Source organism: Camelus bactrianus, chromosome 7 (genome assembly GCF_048773025.1).
Source record: "Camelus bactrianus isolate YW-2024 breed Bactrian camel chromosome 7, ASM4877302v1, whole genome shotgun sequence".
Taxonomy (NCBI): domain Eukaryota; kingdom Metazoa; phylum Chordata; class Mammalia; order Artiodactyla; family Camelidae; genus Camelus; species Camelus bactrianus.
In genome coordinates, this window is record NC_133545.1 from 71,507,988 (window position 1) to 71,529,558 (window position 21,571).

The following is a 21,571-nucleotide window of genomic DNA, read 5'->3' on the forward strand; positions in this document are numbered from 1 at the left end:
GCATTTGACATTCCAGATGTGGTATATTGAGTGAGAACAATTACTGCTTTTAGACTTCTTGCCTATGAATATTGAATTGTTCCTCTGTACCAAAGATGGAGAAGGCATGTGCCTGTGGTCTACCTGGATGGAGAGTAGATGGATTTTCATCATGAGTGTAGGTACACACACATATATATAGTCTTTGTGTTTTATTCCAGAACCCATGTTTGTGGATGCACATGTCATCCCAGATGGCACTGATCCAAATGATGCTAAGGTGTACTTCTTCTTCAAAGAAAAACTGACTGACAATAGCAGAAGCACAAAACATATTCATTCCATGATTGCTAGAATATGTCCTGTAAGTATTAATCTTCTAATCTGAAGAAAGACTAAGAAATTCAAATTATATTAACATGTTTTCTTTTTCCCATAGTTTATCTTCCTACTTTTATCATCTACTGTTACAAATTAATAAAATATTGAAAGGAAGCATTTTAATGTAATATTTATTCATATCAGTCATATGAGATAAACACTATTTCAGCAAAAAAATTTAATTCAAGGAAGTATTTTGGTTATGGATTTATACAAGTAAATAGTTTTGATTAATTTTTGCTTTTCCATTCAGTGCATTAGTATTAAAAACAAATAGCTAAATTGTATATTATAGAAAGAAACAGAACGATTCTTGTGAATAAAATACAGCAAAACATCAGTAAAAGACAATTACTGAGAAACTGTCTACAGTGAAAGGTAAATGGTTTTTAGTAAAGTACAGTTCTAATTACAAATAGCAGTCAAAATGTTATTGTGCATCAACAGTAAGTATACATAGCAACTCAATAAAACTCATGATATCTTCTGAAATAAGAGTTTCACAGGCTTGTCTTGACTAATTTATGATTACCATCTTTTATGCTAAAGTATTTCTCAGAACATTTAGTTTTTAAAATAGTCTATTTTTAAATATCAAAATATTCCATTGATTATGGAGATCATCTGCTTTTCAGTCATCTGGAACAAGGCAGTAAAGCCAGAGGATGAGGTGAACGGCTTCAGGGTGTGCAGAAAAAGATATCATCAGTAGAGATAACTTGTGAATGATTCAAATACCATTTTCCCTGCCCTGACCAGATGTATATACAGCATCTGATTAGAAATACTAAGGATTAAATGACAATGCAGAGAATATGAAGGAGAGCAAATGGAACTATTGTGGCAATGAGTTATGAAGAAACGGCAAATTAAATTACGTATTTTCTCCATAATAACTTACTCATATTTTCATAAATTTGGAAAGCTTTGGGCTTGTTTTTATTATATTCATTTTCGATACATTTTCAATTGATGCCATGCAATAGGAGAATAGCAGTATACTAAAGCTATTTTTTAAAATACTGTAGATCTTAGCTGTTCCTCCTTATTGATTTGCAAATGTGGTTAACATTTCCATCCTTCAGATTATAACGAATCTCCAAGTAATAAGAATCTAAGTTAGAATTTTTATACACTTCAACATTTATTTAAGCAATCTGAAATGTGTTTACAAAATGGTTTCAGAATGACACTGGTGGACTACGTAGCCTTGTCAACAAGTGGACTACCTTCTTAAAAGCAAGGCTGGTGTGCTCAGTGACTGATGAAGATGGCCCAGAAACACACTTTGATGAATTAGGTACATAAATGTGAGATGGAAAAATGTTTTTGAAATAGAGTTTGTAAAGTTTATGTATTTTAATAAACTCTCAAAAAAGGACGTATTTTCCATGAGTGCTTTCAGCATAAATAATGTGCTAATTTGAATTGATGATTTGGATACTGTTCATAAATTTCCTGAAGTATTTTTTAAATCTGTTTTGCCCCTGAGTGCACCACTGAAACATTTAGTTCTTTGAATTCACCATGATGCATGAATCAGTGTGTTTTGTGTATATACGTGTGTGTGTGACAGAGAGCGAAAGACAGAAGTACTTAAATAATTTATATATAAGTAATGATATGTTTGTGCTTTCCTAAAATGGATGTGTATTTCATATATATTTAAATTCTGATATTCTAATTTAAAGTCAGTTTGTTTTTGCATTTTTACTGCAGTTAATGGATGAAATAGAGGTTAGATGGAAAAGTGTCAGAGTATAAATTAAACTTGTGCTCCAATTTTAGATCTTGGTGACCCTGAGACTAAATATTCTCAGCATGTGTGACATGAGGAGGGAGGTTATACTTTCCAGGTCAAATAAGAACTGACAATCTGATTCCTTTCTACCAAGAAGCAGGTCTCTTTTTAATCAGAATAACTTGGTACACATCATAGTATCTTGTGTACTAAGTGCCATTAGAAATGACTTTTATTTTGATTCAGTCCATTAAAATATAAAATGCTGGTTATTCTCAGATATTGAGGCAGGTTATGAGGTAAGCAATAAGAAGGTATTATAATATGGAAAAATTCACTGCTTCTAGCCATTATAAAAACTGAAATAAACTGTTGGTCTCCTCAAAAGCAGTTATGTTGATCATAGAAACAGAAGCTTCTGTTTCAGCTTTTCTAGAAAAGAAGTTCTAAGTATGATTTCATGTTATATCCTAGTCAATCATTATTTCCCCCCAAATTCTTTGCAAGTATGTTTATGTTTCAGTAACTTAGAATGTTTGTCTTTCCTGTTTTTAGGGAGAGCTAGACAGTACCAGCCTTTATTCACATATGGAAAGACTAATGGTTGTTAATTTATTGCTTAAGAGATCCTAAGTTTATTGTGAATAAAAAAAATACATCTTTCTTTGTGTTGGTCAGCAGGAATCTTATTTGCAAAAAGATTGCTAAATCCAGACCTTTCTTGTAATCATAACAATTAGTTATTAATTGGGATTTCCTATCAGAAATCTACTAATTCCAGGTTGTTATGTACTACTGTACTTTACAATCTTTACTTTTGCCTTTGCCTTAATGTATTTTAAAATTCTTGTTTTTAAGGAAATTATTGATTAAATAAAAATATCACTAGTAATTTTGACTGTAAGCCAAAAAATTCTTATTTTATATAAAGAAGAAAAGTCATTGTGAAAAAGTTGTCTTCCATGTTCCAAATTCTAGCCCTAGCTTAAAAACAAATTAAGATTTGTAATACTTCTTAAGTTAAAAAAGTAGTATATTATCACTAAAGAATATTTAGAAAATTCAGGAAAAAAGAAGAAACAGGAAAGTTCCTGTAGCTCTGTTAACCCGAAGCACTCACTGGTAATATTGTATTGTGATGTATAGTTTTAAGGTTTACATGATTCTATTCATGTTATATACCATTGTGTCTTTTCTACTTAGCATTGTTTCATTAGCATGGTTTCCATGAGGTTATAATCTTCATAATTCCTTTTAGTGTTTTTATAACATTTTATTTAATTTACTGTACCATGTGCCTATCATTTAGTTGTTTTCAAATTGTAGTGATGCTGCAGGAATATCTGTCCGAATAATACTTTTCATAATTGAAATTATTTTCTTAGGGTAAATTTTTTAAATATTTGGAACTTTAAAAGAATATTTCCCTTTTATAGAGGATGTGTTTCTGCTGGAAACTGATAACCCAAGGACAACACTAGTGTATGGCATTTTTACAACATCAAGGTAATTATTAAACAATTGCACTATATGAGTTAAACAATAAATTTTATTGAGTAATAGTAATTATTATAAAAACATTCTTTTAACTCTTTAATTTTACGTAATACTTAGGATGTAACCTTCTCATTTTATTACTTTTGCCTTATTACCAAAATATATTTAAGCTGAACTAACACTTTCAAAATAGTTTTAAAATGATTATATGCTATTTTTCTCAAAGAAAAGAAAACATAAATTACAATGCAGGAATAATGTCTATAAGTTATATTGTTTTAAGGAAATAATTTGAAGACTCATGATGCAAATAACACTTGGCATTTCTATTAAAATAATTTTTACCTCAGGCGCAACCTGAGTAATGACTGTTTAGAAGTTAGCAACACACTGAACCAGTTTTCATGTTCCATATGACAGTATTTCATATATCTGAAAATAGCTTTAATAATCAGTCCTGCCTAGTGACAATGGAAATGTTTTTCAGTAAGGATTCGAACAAATTTTATTAACTAAAGATATTTTAATGAATCTCTTTTGGACCCTATTGTCTTTTCTGTGACTAACAGGGAAAGTTTACAACAACTTCTCTAACTGCTGTTTAGGACAACATTGTAAGAACATCGTCACATTAAAATTATCTTAAGATAAAGAGATACAGTGTTCTCTTATTAGTGAGATTTATTTCAGTGAGTTAAATGATGATAAGTTGTATTGACAGTGATTTAAAATATAAATTCATATGTTTTAGTAAATCATCAATTCTTTTTTTGTTGCTTAGATAAACTAGTTAGAAATTTCTTTGGTTTTTCCTTTATTTTGGAAACATTGAGAACTTTTCTATGACTTATTGTCTACTACCTCCATGGCTGAACTAAATATTTTACTGCTTTTTATGTCAATGGTATATTTCAAAACAATAGAAATTTTCAGTTTTACACAGTGTACCGTAACATTCAAATTTTCCATGATGAATTACATCTTTTAATCACAAATTTTGACATTTTTTAAAAATTATATTTAAATTAAAAAATAAGAAAATTAACATTTTTGTTTTCTTTTATAGCTCAGTTTTTAAAGGATCAGCAGTGTGTGTGTATCATTTGTCTGATATACAGACTGTGTTTAATGGACCTTTTGCCCACAAAGAAGGGCCCAATCATCAGCTGATTTCTTACCAGGGTAGAATTCCGTATCCTCGCCCTGGAACTGTAAGTATCCAGGAAACTTTTTTGTTATTTTACTTTTTTAAAAAATATAATTTACTAAGAAATGAGTATCATGTTGATGTTTATTGTATACAAACAACCATACACCTACTGGTATACTCGTTACAGTTTTTCAGCTCACAGATTCTTAGATTTTGGATTTTATAGGTATGTTATATATGTTATATAACACTCTCTGCAGTTTTTTCCTAAGTACTACTGATTTCTCAAAGAGATAAAATGGCATGTGTGAGCAAATAATTACAATGAAAGTGATGTTTTAAATCAAATAAAATATTTTAAAGTTTTGAGGCATACAAATATGACTATGTCATGCAACATTGTGCTATATAGGAGTACACTGAACACTAACTTTTATAGCTGAAGTTACATACAGTGCACTGGCAAATTGGAACTAAGTTTTTCTAGGACTACAGTGATCACAGTCCTAGTATTTGTCTTTCATTTGGCCCATAATAAAGATGCATTGCATTCTAGAACACTGATTATTTTATGTCTCTGTAAAATGTCGTACAGCACACCTTTGAGAGATGTTACACAATTGATTTTCTTATATCCATGCATTTCATAAAATAAGATTATATTTATAAAATGGGGTGGATGTAAGTAAAGAAGAATGATTTTATAGAAAAAAAATCGAAGGATAGCTATTAAAATGATACTTACTTAAATAAAATGCTTTTCCTTTTTATTTGAATATAAAATTCCCTTTGCAAATACGTTTTCAAACATTCATCCCACATAAGTTTTACTGATTGTTGACTCACTTTATTTTTGTGTTATTAGAGTTTATTTGCAATGTATTATTTACTTCTTTGTTTTATCATCATCTTAAATTATACTGCTGCCAGTTTTTTTAAAAAATCAGAAAAATAGTGTGATAAGCCTATAAAGAATATGTTTATCCAAAATTAAAAGGGCTCAGATTTGGTTCCCTGGCTAGGAAGCTCAAAGATTAATCATTGATGTGTATTTTTATTAGAATAATTAACTTTTAATTAACTTTGGAAAGATGATCAGAATTGCTACTTACCCATGAAAGAATTGTTTTAAAAAGCCATAGTTAATCATGGCTGGCAACAAAGTCTTACCATAGAATTCACAATCTCCTTTCAAATGATCCTTCTTTGATGCTTATAGCTCAACAGAAGGGAGCAGAAACATTTGATTATTTGGTATCACACAAGGAAAAGAAATCAACAGATACATCCTTCTTAGGGCACCTCAAGTTGGGGTGTGTTGGATACAAAGCAGGGATTACATAAGAGAAAGCAAAACACAGAGGAAGCTGAGCAACTTTCAAATTCCCTTGTAAGTCGAGACTCTCATTATTTCATTCAGTGTAGTTCATGTATTTCCAGATGATTCACTTATGATGTCTCCCAAAGATAAGTCGTATTTTTGAGGACTACTTGGTCTTTGAATTTGACCAAGTCATTTCTTCATCTTAGATCAGAAAATTAAGAGGTGATTGTGATTGCATGTACTTTCAGCAGTTATTCTTTTGAACAAAATATACATGGGTTTAGTAAAGGAGCAATTGGCTTGTAAACTCAGTAAAATTTCATCTCCCCCTAAACAAAACTGTAAGAAAACCCCCCTCAGATATAGATAGAAGAGAGCCACACCAATCTGGGTTCAAGGCCTCGGAGCCCTGAGTGTGTGCTCTGTGTGTGCTGGAGCCAGCTTGTACCTATCTGGCAAGAACAGATTCTGTGCACCTCCTCTCAATTAAGGACATCACAGTAGCAATTTGAAATCAGCCAGGGTGGGAGTACTTACATCATGGAAATTGGCAGATATTACAGATCAGGGTTTTGTTTTGTTTTCTTTTTTTCCACCTAGAGAAAAGTGCCCTCCCTGGTCCCACCGTGCCTCCTAAGGCTCTTTAACCAAATGGCAACCCAAAAGGGCTGTGAGAATCAATGAGAAACCCACTCATGTCGAATAACAATTATCCTACGTAAAATGTGGAAATAGATAAACCCGTTTTAGTAGAACAAAATAAACTAATACTATATTAGAAAATTCTGCTAACAGTCCCATTTTTTCACTATTTCTGAGTTCCTAAAAATAAGAATTTTTTACTGTTCCAAAGCAGTGTGCAATAAGCCAGGGCTTAGTGACACACATCTGGAGAAGACTCTGTGAAAAAAGGGAGTGAGCAGTCAGTAATTGAGACATGTTTCTATAATGTGGTTTCTTACATCTGGTGCTGAGACCAGAACAACTTCTTTAAATTAAAAAAAAAAAGAATTGTCAGATGAGGGAATAAAAGTGGCTGGGTGGAGGAATAACCTCTGGAACTACTCCTGGAAAAGCACACCTCCCTGAAGATTTGGTCCCTCCACCCTTCACTGAGCAAAGCACTATGAAGTCAGCTCTCTGACTCAGAGTAGCCAGTATCTATCTGTCTCTTCTCTGGGCTTCTAGGGTTTAATATCCTACTAATGTAGCCAGAAGACCTACAACCAAGTGACCCAAAGCATTCCTTTTGCTCTAGGGTTAAGAATTTTGCCTCTGAAGTCTTCCCAATGTAGGATCAACAGTAATTGCCATACTTTATTTCCCTGCACAGTAGTCCAGTTGCCAGGTTAACCTCATAAATATGTGACTGGATTCTTAAAGAAATGACATTGGCAGAAATCCTATACCCTCATTCTAATGTTTTCTATAGGTGCTTCTTTTAAAGCAGAGTTGATAGCTGTATTAGCAAACTGCCCCACCTAGCAAGCCCATGTCAGTAGGAAGAAGCCTGCCAATTGTGTCACAATGTTTTTCCATCAGTAATACAAGTTTGTAGAAGAAACAAGACCCCTTTGGTATGTTGCAAAGGGCAGCCAAAAACTGCAGATTCTCTCTGTGGCTGAGCTAACATATTACATTATTCTATTGCAAGTTGTATAAAGCTTCTGTAGAAGATTGTGTTTGCTTATACTATCCTGTTAAAGCAGAACCTCACAAAAGTGTTTAGTTTCAACATCTGTTTATAGGTGGACCAGAACCATCTGTTTCAATCACCATGCTTTGAACATGTCTGGGACTGGGTACAACAAAAGAACACAGAAAATTCATGATCCACATAGTTAGTAGAAAAAGAAAAAATCTTTGCTGGCACTTATGTTGATTGCATGCATCTTTTGGTTGCCCTGACATTAGAAGCATTTCTATTCCTCTTAGATATTTAGAAGCATTCAGTTAGCAACGTTTATAATAAAATTGAACACATGAGGCATATATACATGAAAAATTAATTACATACTGTTTCACATAATTCAACACATGTGAATAAAGCAGACCATAAATATTATTGAAGTCTAGAGAAAAAAGAGATTGTTGTAGAAGAGCCTTGTTTGGAAAGGCATATAAAAATATGAGATTATTAGCTGGCCCAGAAGGGTAACTGATGTGGATAATTTGGATAAGTGAGGAGGCATGTTTCAGGCTAAGATTGTAACATACATTGTAAGGCAAAGATAGAAATTAATAAGTGAGTCCTAGAAGCTCTGCGTGAGCTAGTAGTACTGGAACAAAGGGCTCTTTTAAGTAGCGGAGGATAAATGCAAGGAAGATGAGGGCCAGCTGGTGCGTAAGTACAAGTCTTCAACTGTGTAATTCTTTGGGCTTTAAATAAATTCTTTGGCTTAGGTTACCAAGCGTTGAAACATAAAATCAGTTTCTCTCAGAACACAAATTTCAAAGACCAGTGCTAGAAACCAGCCCTGATTCTGGAATATCATTTATGTCCATTTATTTATCCATATACCACTCATCTTTCAATTGTTAGGTCAAGCTCCTTTTGAACAGTCCAGTCACTCCTTCGGTGACTAGTTTCGCGTTAACTTTCTGTTACCTGTCTTTAGCCTCACTTTCTACCTCTTTCCTTCACTTTGTGCTCTGTGATTCAGGATTGCCCCTGGAATTGCAGTTCCCTAAGCACTCCAAACTCTATTTTTTAGTCTCTAAACCTCTTCACTAATTCTGGCAGCCTTAAGTTCTCTACTATTCTAGATTCATTTTAAAAGATTGGCTCTTAAATGTATATGGCAATTGATCGTGAACCAAACTCTGTTATTTATTTTATATTTATCTTAAATTGTCATTATATGTCTCAATAGTTTTTTGCTTGGAGTATGTCCATGTCCCTTGCTAGAACACTTGTACCTAGCAGACAGTGGTATCTTCTTATTCTCATGGCTCTACTGGGCACATTAAATGCATTTTGAGTAAAAACTGCCCAAAGAATGGACATGTGCATTAATATGTGAATATACTAATACTGAAAACATCCTAGTATAAGTGGATGGGTGGATTAGGAGCAGATACTCAAGAATACATGAGGATAGGAAAGAAATCAGGGAAGGGCAATAATCACTGATACTTACTTAAGAGGACATTCTTATTGTTCCTAGCATTTCACTTAACACTTTAGTAATCAAAGCACTAAAAATGTCTTTACTCAAAAAAGAAGTGTTTATCGCTACTTGATAAACAGCTAGAACTGGAGAAAAACAAACATTTAAAGGAGAAGTTTAACCAAAATTACTTAATGACTGTTGTAGAGCAGAATTATCCTTCTAAAGAATGAGACAACAACCCGATTAAAGGGCAAAGGCTTTATTTTATGGTAGCATGTGAGTGGTATATTATCTTGAAGTTTCAATACACATGCTTTCATATATCACAAAGTGAGGGATACGTTGATCACATCTTATTTATACTTGGCAGTGTTAACACTGAGCAAACTCACAGGTCTAGATAGAGAGTCTGCAAAGGGTAATAAAATTTTGTTCTTGTCACCATTGTTGTCACTCATTCTATGCTTTATCTACAAGGTTTATGCTGTGAATCAATGGAAAAATTAATCATTGTCAGAAAGAATTCTATAATTTTGAAAATGAACTTACACTAAGAGGCAGTTGTTTCTAAGTAAGAAGTTCATTGTGAATATAACAAAAGTCTCAAATGGGGAACATTTGAATGAATATAAAATAATTGATTTGAGTTGATTTGTTTGGGTTACCTACTTAATAATGAAAGTTTTGAGCAACTGAAACATAATATATAAATTTCAATTACCATTAAGTAAAATCCAGAAACTAGACACTTGTAATTTAATAAGCTTATCACACATGCAAATAATTGCTAACTACAAATTATATAAGTTCACTAGAAATATATGCTAACTTTGGATCTTTCTGAAACTTACAAATGAGAATGCTTGCAAATATTTAAGGAGACATCTCAGTTTAGCAAACCATAATTAGTGGTGTTTTATGATGGGCTGGAACTATTTAAATTGCCCATGCGTTTGTTCTTTCCATGTTTTCATTCAATGAGCAATGTATTTTCCTTTTTCCACTTTGTGTGAGAAATGAGGGTAGAAAACAGCTATAATACTACACTTTTCAGAAGTATGGACTACATCCATCAATTTAGAATACCCTCAAATGGAATTCTTTGTCCTCATCTGGTCTTTTATTGTAGGCAATTTATAAACACGTATATTTAACTATAATACTTTTTCCTAAAAGAAAAGCATATATGAGCCCCAGATGAAAGTCTAGTTAATGGGTTAACGAATGAGAAGCTTAGTTTTATTACTTGTTCCATTATCTCTCTTTAGTGAAGTCATTTAATTGCTCCTTAAGCGTTTCTACAAAAAGAGAACTATATTTACTGGTCCTATAAAAAGTCTTAGTAATGTTAACTGGTCAAAGTTAGCCTAAAAAGTGCCTTCAGGATGATATAGTTGAAATGAGTGAGAGCACATTAGCAATTTGCTGAGACTTATTTGCAAATGTGGAACTGCCAGGCAATACTAACCCAGAGGCACTAACTTTGTAGGACAGCTGTTGTATGGATTTCACCAAGAGTTTGCCATGTTTTGTTTGGTCTCCAAAGTTGCTTTTCTTTTTTTCATTGGCTCAACATTAAAATGTTGGTAGATTTCATACAAAATTCCACATTTCTATCTTCTGTTTAAGTCTGGCCACACTAGGCTTGTATTACTGCATAGGAGGGATCAGGTAGAAATAAGTATTCATTGCTGCTTTTGAATAAGACATGATTTCCCATTTGTTACTGTCCCCATCACGTCTTACTGTTTACCCCAGCTGCTGTACCCATTGCTATTGAGCCCATTGCTATTGATCGGGATGCTTGTTGTGCTGCTTTCTTTTCACTTTGTACCTCTCTAAAGAGGATAAATGAAAACTAGAACAGCAGTGCTTTTGATTTTAAAAAATGACCAAGTATTTTTGTTTCTGAAAGTAGAGATACTGACAGTGTTTAATGGGGTTAGACAGATCATGTTTGTATGTGTTGAAAGATTATACGTTGCACGTATAACTTAATACTCAGATCCTATTAGTGGGTGAGTTTAAGTTCCAAGCTTCAGCACTTCCCAGCTTACCCTTGAGTTTGGCCTCAAGCGACCTGTAAATAGACTCTTCTCCTCAGAAGCCCTTGTCATGCTCCCTTCCAGAACCGCTGAAACTGTCTAGCAGTCATTTTTCAGATCTCATTATTGCTTTCTTTCTGCCCTTTTAAACTTGATGCTCTGAATGTTTCCTCTGCTCACCAGAATTGAGGCACCTGTTTCATAAAGACCCTGCACCAAAATTGGATTCTAGGTATAATAGAGTAATTCACTCATTCATCTACTCTTTGTTGAATATTTATTATTAAATTGTCAGCTTTGTTATAGGTCTGAGGGTGAGACAATGAACAAAATATACCCAGTTAAGATTAATACACACCTTACATTCTAGAAGGAAAAACAGACAGTAAAGATAAAAGCAACTCATAAACAAATACACAGGTAAATAGAGCTGTGAAGAAAAATAAAGCAGGCTAAAAGGAGATAGAGTGGAGATGACGATAGGGAGCTATTTTTATATGTGTCATCACCTAAGGAAGTAACTTTTGAACTGAGAACTGAATGAGGTAACAGAGAAAACCATGGAGTTGTCTGGAGAAGAGTGATCCAGACAGAGAACAGCAAGTGCCAAGGTCCTGGAGAAGGAGCACGCTTGAGGCTCAGGAAGAGCAAGAACCGCTCTGGGAGTGGTGGATGCTGACGCAGGCCAGACATGTAGGGGCTTATGGGCATGCTAAGCGGTTGGGATTTTATTCTAAGAGCAGTGGAAATCACTGGAATGTTTTCCAGAGACAAAGTATCAGGTCTAGTTTGCCACATCCAATCCAAACTCCCCAACTTCAGAGATCACTCTTTTGGGAGGGGGGATCAGATAGAATAAAACTCTGATCGAAGTTGATAATGATAATCTAATTTATTTTAGTAAGTAGCAGCCTTAGATTATATCCACAAGATTTTTTTTTTTCCTAGCAACACTGTACCTGGCACATGATAAGTAATAGAAAAGTGATGAATGAGAAAGGTGAAAAGTTATATCATATCCAAAATTGTGCCAGCTCCTCTCTGAAAACAAATAAGGATAAGTGGACTTAGCCTATTCAGATGATCAAATTATACACCTTGCATATTCATTTTCTACGGATAGCACTGTATGTAGTCATGCTGTTTTCTTCTCAATGTGTAACAAATACACTAATAACTTGAGCTTCTAATTTTTTTGAAAAATAGAGGCCTTTTGATTATTATTAAAACAAAGTAACTATTTCATTAACTTAGTTCTTTTTAAAATATTTTTTAGTGCCCAGGAGGAGCATTTACACCCAATATGCGAACCACCAAGGAGTTCCCGGATGACGTTGTCACTTTTATTCGGAACCACCCTCTCATGTACAATTCCATCTACCCAGTCCACAGAAGGCCTTTGATTGTTCGTATAGGCACTGACTATAAGTACACAAAAATAGCTGTGGATCGAGTGAATGCTGCTGACGGTAGATACCATGTCCTGTTTCTTGGAACGGGTAAGTATTTGAATTCAAACTACACTTAAAGTGTAGTCAAAGAGCATAGTAGGTAAGGGAATCGGAAGAATTCCAGTGTTTACTTACTTATGTCTGACCCTGAGGTATTTAATGTCTCTGTGCCTCAGTTTCTACATCTGTAAAATGGAGTTAAAATAAATTGCTTTACAGGGTGGTTGTGAGGAACAAATGGGTGAATATATGTAAAGCACCTTGAGCAGTTCCTGGCACACATTATAGTGAAATAAGATAATAATGAAATGAAAGAAGAGATTGGAAATTTTAAGCATGAGTGTTCTCTCAACTGAAACAAATCTGTGACCTTTCTTTAAGTACATGGAGACATCTATGCTTTCCTGCCATCTCCAGGACCTTTCTTTATGCATTATATTCTTATTCACTTTATTCTTCCATGTCATCCTCCACTGAATCCTGGTTTAGAAACCTTATGCTAGCTTGACCTACTGTACCTACACCTTCATCTACTGCCACCTCTACTATACTGCTGATTTTTCCAACATCTTTAGTGTTCTCATATTAAGAAAATCCAATAACCTTTAACCATTGCTATGCCTCCATATCCTGTTTGCATCATTTGACATTGTAGAATCACTCCTTACCTGTTGCTTCAGCCACAAGTCACAGTTTTCCTCTATTCCTAGCAGTTCCTTCTCAGTTTCCTTCATTAGCCTGTCTTCCTCCTGCCCGTGAGTGTGAGTATTCCCTGAGGTTCTGTCCCTGGTCCTCTCACTTTTACATATTCTTTGGCCATCTCATTGATTCATTCTTTTTTTTTTTTTTTTAATCCGCTTGTGGGGAAGTAATTAGGTTTACTTAATGGATTGAACCCAGGACCTTGTGCGTGCTAAGCACATGCTCTGCCGCTGAGCTATACCCTCCCCACTATTCATTTGGTTTTAATTATTCTGTGCAAACAAATCCCAAATGTGTATCTCTAGTCTTTGCCATTTCCTGAGCTCAATATTTGCATTTGTACTTATTGATAGATAACACAAGTTGTATGACCTGTTAACATTTCAAATATCATGTTTCAAACTCAGTTTATTCACTTCTGTCTCTTTAACCATTGCATAATCCAGCCTTCCATATTTGTATTCATTACCACACATTCTTCTCAAGGTTCTATTTCTCCTTAATATGTAATTTTTCTCTAGACATACCAGTTCCTGGTGAGCTCAATAAATATTTGTCAAGATGAATTGAAAATCATAACCATATCCATTGCTGAGTATATAATGAAATGAATTCATAACTGATGGCAAGAGCTAATCTTCATTTACATATAAGCTGTGTTCTCTAAAGATGATGCCTCCATATAAATGACAGAGTTGCTTTTAGCCTGAGTGAGGTCATCCAACATGGAGTTTGCATTTGAAAAAAAAAATTTTCCTGAAGTAAAGAGGTCATTTAGAGTCATACCTCTCCTTTATGACTCATGTTACTCAGGAAAAAAAATGGCTGTTTTTTCTTTTTTCCTTTTGAAACCTGTCTTAATTGGAGACTCTTTTTTTCCAGTTTTATTGAGATACCATTGACATATATCACTGCATAAGTTTGAAGTCTACAACATAATGGTTTGACTTACATATATTGTGAAATGATTATTGCAATAAGTTAAATTAGCATCCATCGTCTCATACAGATACAATAAAAAGAAAGAAAAAAATTCTTATAATGAGAACTGCTAGGATTTACTCTCTTAACAACTTTCATATATATAGTACTTTCATAACTATAGTACATCCCATAACTATAGGGGTGTATATTACATCCCTAATAATTATCTTATAAGTGGAAGTTTGTACCTTTTGAATGCCTTTATTTCATTCTCCCTCTCCTCACCTCCTCCCTCTAGTAATGAATGTGATTTTTCATTTTGCTTTTTTTTCCACATATGAGTGAGATCATACAATATTTGTCTTTATGTGTGTGACGTATTTCACTTAATGCCATCACAGTCCATCCATGTTGTCACAAATGGTAAGATTTCATTCTTTTTATGGCAGAGTAATATTCTATTGTATTTTAAAACCACAGCTTCTTTATAATTCATCTTTCAGTGGACACTTAGGTTGTTTCCAATCTTGGTGATTGTGAATAATGCTGCAGTGAACATGGAGGTGCAGATATCTTTTCCAGTTAGTGTTTTTGTTTCTTAAAGTTGCACTCTGATGTCACATTCAGGTTGTTTTTTCATGAATGCCTACATGCAATATGTGGGTTTCATGGCTGGAATTTTCAAGTCTCTATAAGCTGTTCAGCGGTGTTTATTTAGATAGAAGATAGTAGGAAATATGCTTTTGCATAAATTATTTGGCTTTTCTTAAGACGTAAGTATCTGTCACCTTTACATAGACTTTTAATGTTGGTATTTAAACACTTGTATCATTTTCAAAAACAATATTTAGGCATATGTTTTTAATTGGAGTGGGAAGCTTCACTAATGATTGCTTACAAAGCTACATACATCTCTTGAAGACTGTATTCTAAATAGGAAAGAGCATTGTATGACAATGCCTCTACCAACAGCATCTTTGTGAAGAGATGGTAACTCACTTAACCATTAAACCTTATCCTCGTAGTTATATCAAACCACACTGTAATTTTTTTTAAAGTGATTTCAGTTTACCAGAAACTCTAACAAACAGTATATTGGTATAAGTTTTTTTCTGCCCAAGTAGTTCTTAGATTTCTGGTGAAATTTCTTCAAAAGAGAGTTCTATGTGCTTGTTTGCTGCTAAAAGTGAATAAAACAGCCTTTTCTGAAATAGAACTTGGGAGAATCACAGGTCACTATTCCCAAGATTTCTTAGATTTTTGTATCTAAATATCTTAGGAAGGATATATCTTGGGTGTTGCCAAATCCCCAAGTACCAAACAGCCCCTTAGTTGTTACAAGTAAATAGTGATTCTCCAGTTATTACCACAATAAGGCAAGCTTCTTTCATGGTTTCCCTTTTCTCTGGACCTTCCTAGAAAATTCAAGGGAATTCGATGAAGACAGTAGTTGTCAAAAAGTTGGGTAAGAACAACTTAAGTGACAGGTCATTGAAATGCAAATAGGATATCTTGTAACTGTATCTACTTTGAACATTATTAATGATTTCTAGTTCACAGAATCTCCACAGTAGTTGTGTGGGGCTCAATGTCTGGTAACTGTTACAGTTAGTCCATTACAGTGTACTACTCTGGCTGAGTTTGAGAGCCTGGTAATCTAGCCTTCCACCTTCCGGGACTGCCTCATTACTAGCTACTAGCTGCCAAAATCAATCAATCAATACATACATACATATGTACATGCATACGTACATATTTAAGTAAATAAATATAAGGAAGAGAAGTAAGCTTTGTCCTCTCATCTTTTATTTCTTAGTTTGCATTCCCTCAATATCTAGTCTAGAGATCAGCAGACCACAACATGAACCAAATCTAGCTGACTGCCCTCTGCAAGCCTGGTCTATAAGCTAAGAGTGTTGTTTTACATTTTTTAACGATTGAAAAAAAAAATAACAAGAAGAATATTGCATAAGCAGTGAAAATTATATAAGATTTTTAGATTTCAGTGTCCACAAATAAAGTTTTATTAGAACAAAGCCACATCCACTCATTTACATTTTGTCTGTGGCTGCTTCTGTGCTGCAGTGGTAGAGTGAGGTGATTGGCACAGAGACTGCTTAGCCTACAGCACCCAAAATATTTACTGTTCAGCCTTTTACAGAAAAAGTTTGCTGACTCCTCTTTTGTTTAATATACAATTTTGGAAAAGTTAAGATTTCTTAAAGAAGCTGTTTTCTAACATGGAGCTATAATACAGGAATTTATAATGTTGCTTCATGTAAATACACCTTCTTGAATCTTGAGTAAAAAAAAGTCTTGCTATTGTATTAAAACTTAGACTAGAAACCCAGTTTACTTAATTGATTTTTACCACTCATTCTTGCTACTACACCCCTTAAAAAGGAAACACAGGTTGGAAAAAAATGTATTTTAAAATCAGTGCTTTTTAAAATTTGGTAGTATTTGTTGATATTTTGTAGCATTTGGGGTTTTTTTAGTTTTAGTTTTTAGTATTAGGTCGGTGGGGTTTTTTTATGCTCCTTATTCTTTTCTTTTCTTTTTTTTTTTTTAATCTTTAAGAAGGTCTATAAAACAGCAGGCAAGGGTTCTCATAGGATTAACATTTCTATTTTAACTTTGCCACCTACTGCTTACATCCAGGCTATTAGTCCAAAGCGGACTGTAATGCACAATGAAGAAATTTTTGCCTGTTTTCCTTTTGCCTCTGGAGTTATGAAAGCATTTAAGTGTCTGGGTCAAGTTCAGACACATTTTATCAAATTTATATTTTTAGCACTAAATATGAATCAGAATGGCATATGCTTTCTAATGAAAGAGTGAGAGTATTCCTGTGAATAGATGTTAGATGTTTGGGGTGTCCCAAATTTTCACTGCTTATGCAATATTCTTCTTGTTATTTTTTTTTCAATCGTTAAAAAATGTAAAACAACACTGTTAGCTTATAGACCAGGCTTGCAGAGGGCAGTATGCCAATATGATTTTTTAAAGTAAGGTCGATACATGCAGTGCTGTGCCAAAATTCTTATGTAGTATGTACTGTTTCATGCTTCTTATTAGCTTCCGTTTAAGTGGATGAGTACTAAGTTGGAATGCTGGATCCAGTAAGTTCTTTGAAAGTGAGGAGTTTTGAAGTATGTGCCACATATGTGACTAAAGCCTTAATGTGTTTGCCTTCAGTGTTACAGGATAACTGCCTTCATAGTAACTAACCAGTTCTAGCAGTCACAGCTCTTGGAATAGCACACTTAATGAACTGCAGAGCTAGGCGTTTTGAGTCTTAAAGAACTCCCTAAAATACTTGATGTGTAATTTGATAGCTGGAGCAGTGCATTTGACTTCAGAAAAGACTGCTGTCAGCTGGAAGCTGTGTGTGAACGTCACTCTGAGGATAATGTCTAGATTTTCCCTTTCCTTAGGAGTAAGGAACAAAAATTCTTTATAAGTCACTGGTTTTTAATAACATTGTGGTTCACTGCTTTCCAAAGCAGAATCTGGAAACTTCTGAGAGTTTACCAAGGATTCTACAGGGATTTTCACAGCAGGAAATACTAATAGAACAGAGTAGAATGATGGCTGAATTGACAGGAGAAAGATGATAAATCACAGTGTGATGACTGCTTGATCACGTAGAAGAAAAGCAACAGAGATACGTGAAAAGAAGAAAATGTGAGCACCCATACAGTAGTTGCAAATCCAAAAACAAATGTTCTCATTTAAATTTTACCTTAAAAATATAGTTTATTAAAAATAAATATATGGATAATTGCTGGAAAATTATTTCAAAAAGCAGAATAATTTTCCTTTAAGCTACTCTTCAGAGATACATTCTTTTAAAGATAGCATAAAATCTCACATAATCATTAAATAAATTTCAGTGTTGTTAGTTTGCCTGAGTTACCCATTTATTTATTTAGAATGCTACTTATTATACAAATAAGAATACTTTCTCAAGTTTCTGAAATATTTAATTACTATTATAATGATGCTAATTATAGTTAGTTATTTATGGTGTTTATCTTTTGCCAGATGAGTTACTGACTCTCATCCAACCCTATGAAGAATTGTGAGAATGTAGACTCCATAGGAAGCAAGGATATTTGTCTTATTTATTCATTGGTATATCCTCGGTACCTAGAATAGTACATCACTCAAAGTTGTCAGGCAGTAGATATTATTGGAATGAATGAGTGAATGAGTTACACTTATCCTCCACTGTGTTGGGACAGAAGCTCAGATAAGTAAAGATCACATAGATATTGAGTATATGATACAACCAGAATATAACTTCTTGCTGTCTGATTTCACATCCTGAGCATTTATCCTCTTCATGTTATTACCTCATCTACCATCACCACTTTATATTATTTTCCTTTTATGAAATTAAGGTAATTTCATTTATATTTTCTCATTTTACTCTGCATTAAATGTTTCAGCCACATTTGTCAAGAAGATACGCTTACGTGTTGACATCCAACACGAGCATCAGTGTTGCTTTGTTAGAGTGACACCACTCACTTCTGCCATCCACACATGTCACCAAGTCTTACATGTGAACAAGATACATCTTACAAGGTGACAGAGAAGACCTGGAAATGACTGGATTTACGTGTGAATGACCTGTGAATCTGACATATTTTTATGTCAGTTGCCATATATTTAGTGGTGAAGGCAGTAATATTTTGAGGGGAGAGGAGAAGATGCAGAAATTAATAGTATTTCATCTTACTTTGTGATGTATCACTAAATCTTTGTGCATTTTAAAACTTGTTTTAAAATGGAGCTTAAATCTGTCTTACGCATTCAGCAAAACATATAAATCTAGTTTGCATGCTTCTATTTACTTAAAATAGATTTTGCATATTCAACAGATATATATATATATATGGAAGACTTCAGAATATCATGCAAGAAGATAGTGCCTCTCAGCAGGAGAAATGGCAATGATTTCCTCTGTGTCACTGGCTCTTTTACTGTTTAATCACTGATATAAAACAACTGCAGTCCAACATCATCCCTGTATTTTGCCTTCATTTAACCCCTTACTGTTACATGAATATAAGAAAATTTTCTAGCCTAAAGACATTAACTTATGAAGTCTTTTGTCTGTGTCTTAAGAGGAAATAACCACACTATGCTCTTGTTCTGCATGTGCTGCCAAGTTTTCCTGAAGCAGACTTGGCAGCCTTTGCCCCTAGGAGAAAATTTCACAGCCTACTATTTAGCCAGGCCTGACCTTCTCTATGCTACTACCCAAAGGAGGTCTATAGCTAGGTGTCATTGTGGGGTTGGTCATTGTGGAAAGCCAGTTTTGTTTTTTTTTTTTTAAGAAATTGTGTTGAATTGAGAAGAGTACAAGTTGTTAAAAATGGAAAGAAATGTTTCATTTTAGAATATGAAGTGTAGTGTAAATTGGACCAAGAAGATTTGAAACTGGGTTTTCTGGAGTGAATCTGTGGTATTAGAGTCATACATGTTTTACTTAGCTGGATGCTTATTTTTCTCTTCCACTAATGTGGTAAGGAGAATAATAGTCCCCCAGAGATTACATCCTGATCCCCAGAACCTGGTCTCTCTGCTGAGGGTCTTAGAAAGCTGCAGTCAAAGGGTAAGCCAGGCTGCATTCCTTTCTGGAGTTCAAAGTCTCTTCCAACTCACGTGATTTTTGGAAAAATTAAGTTCCTTACTGATGCAGGAATGAGGCCACTGCAGTTCCCTACCACGTGGATGTCTTCACTGGCCATTCAAAACATTCCTCATTCCATCTACTAATACAGGGTCTTATATAATGGAGCATAATCATGGGATTGACATACCATCAATTAGCATTATTCTATGGGCTAGTAGCCTATCACCCATTCCAGCTGCACTCAGGGAGAGAAGTTATGCAAGGGTGTGACTTATTAGGTTCACGTTAGAGTCGGTTGGTCACTGCCCATATACATTTAAATAGATCACTACTGATGTGGAGGATATATTACAGACAGAGAAAAGAAGGAGACTTTTTGTCTTTTTTATAGGCAAGAAGTGATAAGCCTAAATTAAAACAGATATTAAAAGCCAGAGGTTGATCTTAGGGAGTGATGGAAGTGTTAGCTATCTTGATTGTGGTGGTCAGAAGTTTTGAAATCCCTCTGACTTTTTTTGAAAACACCTTTCTTGTGGTATAGTTCATGTACAGTAAACTGCACATATTTCAGGTGTACAGCTTGATGAATTTTGATAGACGTATACATCTATGAAACCACCACCACGATCAAGATAGCTAACACCTCCATCACTGGGATTTCAAAATTGTAGAATAGATAAACAAGATTATACTGTATAGCACAGGAAAATATACACAAAATGTTATGGTAGCTCACAGAGAAAAAAATGTGACAATGAGTGTGTATATGTCCATGTATGACTGAAAAATTGTGCTGAACCCTGGAATTTGACGCAACATTGTAAAATGATTATAAATCAATAAAAAATGTTAAAAAAAAAAAGTCAGAAGTTGAGAGGGATTATGAGGTTCAAGAGACATTTAGGAGGAAAGGACCTGAAGATAACAAATTGATTTAGGAAAGGTAGGCAGATGAAAAAAGTGTCTACAATGTTTTGTAGGTTTATAGCTTGGCAAAAGGGTGAAAAGGAGTACCATTCACTGATCAGGGGAATATAGAATGAACAAGCAGATTTGGAGAGTAATTAATTACTTTTGAATGACACAAAGGTCCTTTCCTGTGGCCTGTTTTGCATTAAAAACTGAATTTATCACCTGCAATACATTATCCCATTAAAACTTCACAGCAACCCAATGAGATAGAATCGTTATCCCTATTTTACAGTTGTGCAAACTGAGGCTTTTCAATATTAAATGGCTTGTTTATGGTTGTGAAGCTAGGAACAGTAGTCAAATTCCATCCCCAGGTCTGTCTCACACAGAGTTAAAGATTTTGTGGACCATCCAGATGGATAAGTCAAAGAGGGTGTTACTGTAGCTCACTTCAGCAGAGAGGGCTGTGCCAGAGATGTAGATACAGGACTCGTCAGCAGTGTGGGTGTTGGCTGAATCCATGACAATCCTTGAGCTCAGTCTAGAACTCTGCAGATAAGGATTTAACTCTGAGGAGCTCATTTAAGGGTAGGAAAATAAAGAGTATTTACCAAGAAAGTGGGAAAAAAGGGATCGTCAAAGTGACAGGAGATTAAGAGGAAATAATGGGGACCTCGAGAAAAGAGAATAACAGGCGGGAAAGAA

The 21,571-nt window shown here is 34.3% G+C and overlaps 1 protein-coding gene across 3 annotated transcripts in view; it reads left to right on the top strand.

Annotated features, from left to right (window-relative positions):
* The window catches only part of SEMA3C (semaphorin 3C), a 154,750-nt gene that overhangs the window by 97,380 nt on the left and 35,799 nt on the right, over positions 1-21,571 (top strand). For all 3 annotated transcript variants that reach the window (XM_045510455.2, XM_045510456.2, XM_010946633.3), the window contains exons 8-12: positions 201-343; positions 1,546-1,660; positions 3,538-3,607; positions 4,665-4,809; positions 12,507-12,729. In XM_045510455.2, the coding sequence (XP_045366411.1) occupies positions 201-343; positions 1,546-1,660; positions 3,538-3,607; positions 4,665-4,809; positions 12,507-12,729 (696 nt within the window). The remainder of the gene's footprint in view (positions 1-200; positions 344-1,545; positions 1,661-3,537; positions 3,608-4,664; positions 4,810-12,506; positions 12,730-21,571) is intronic.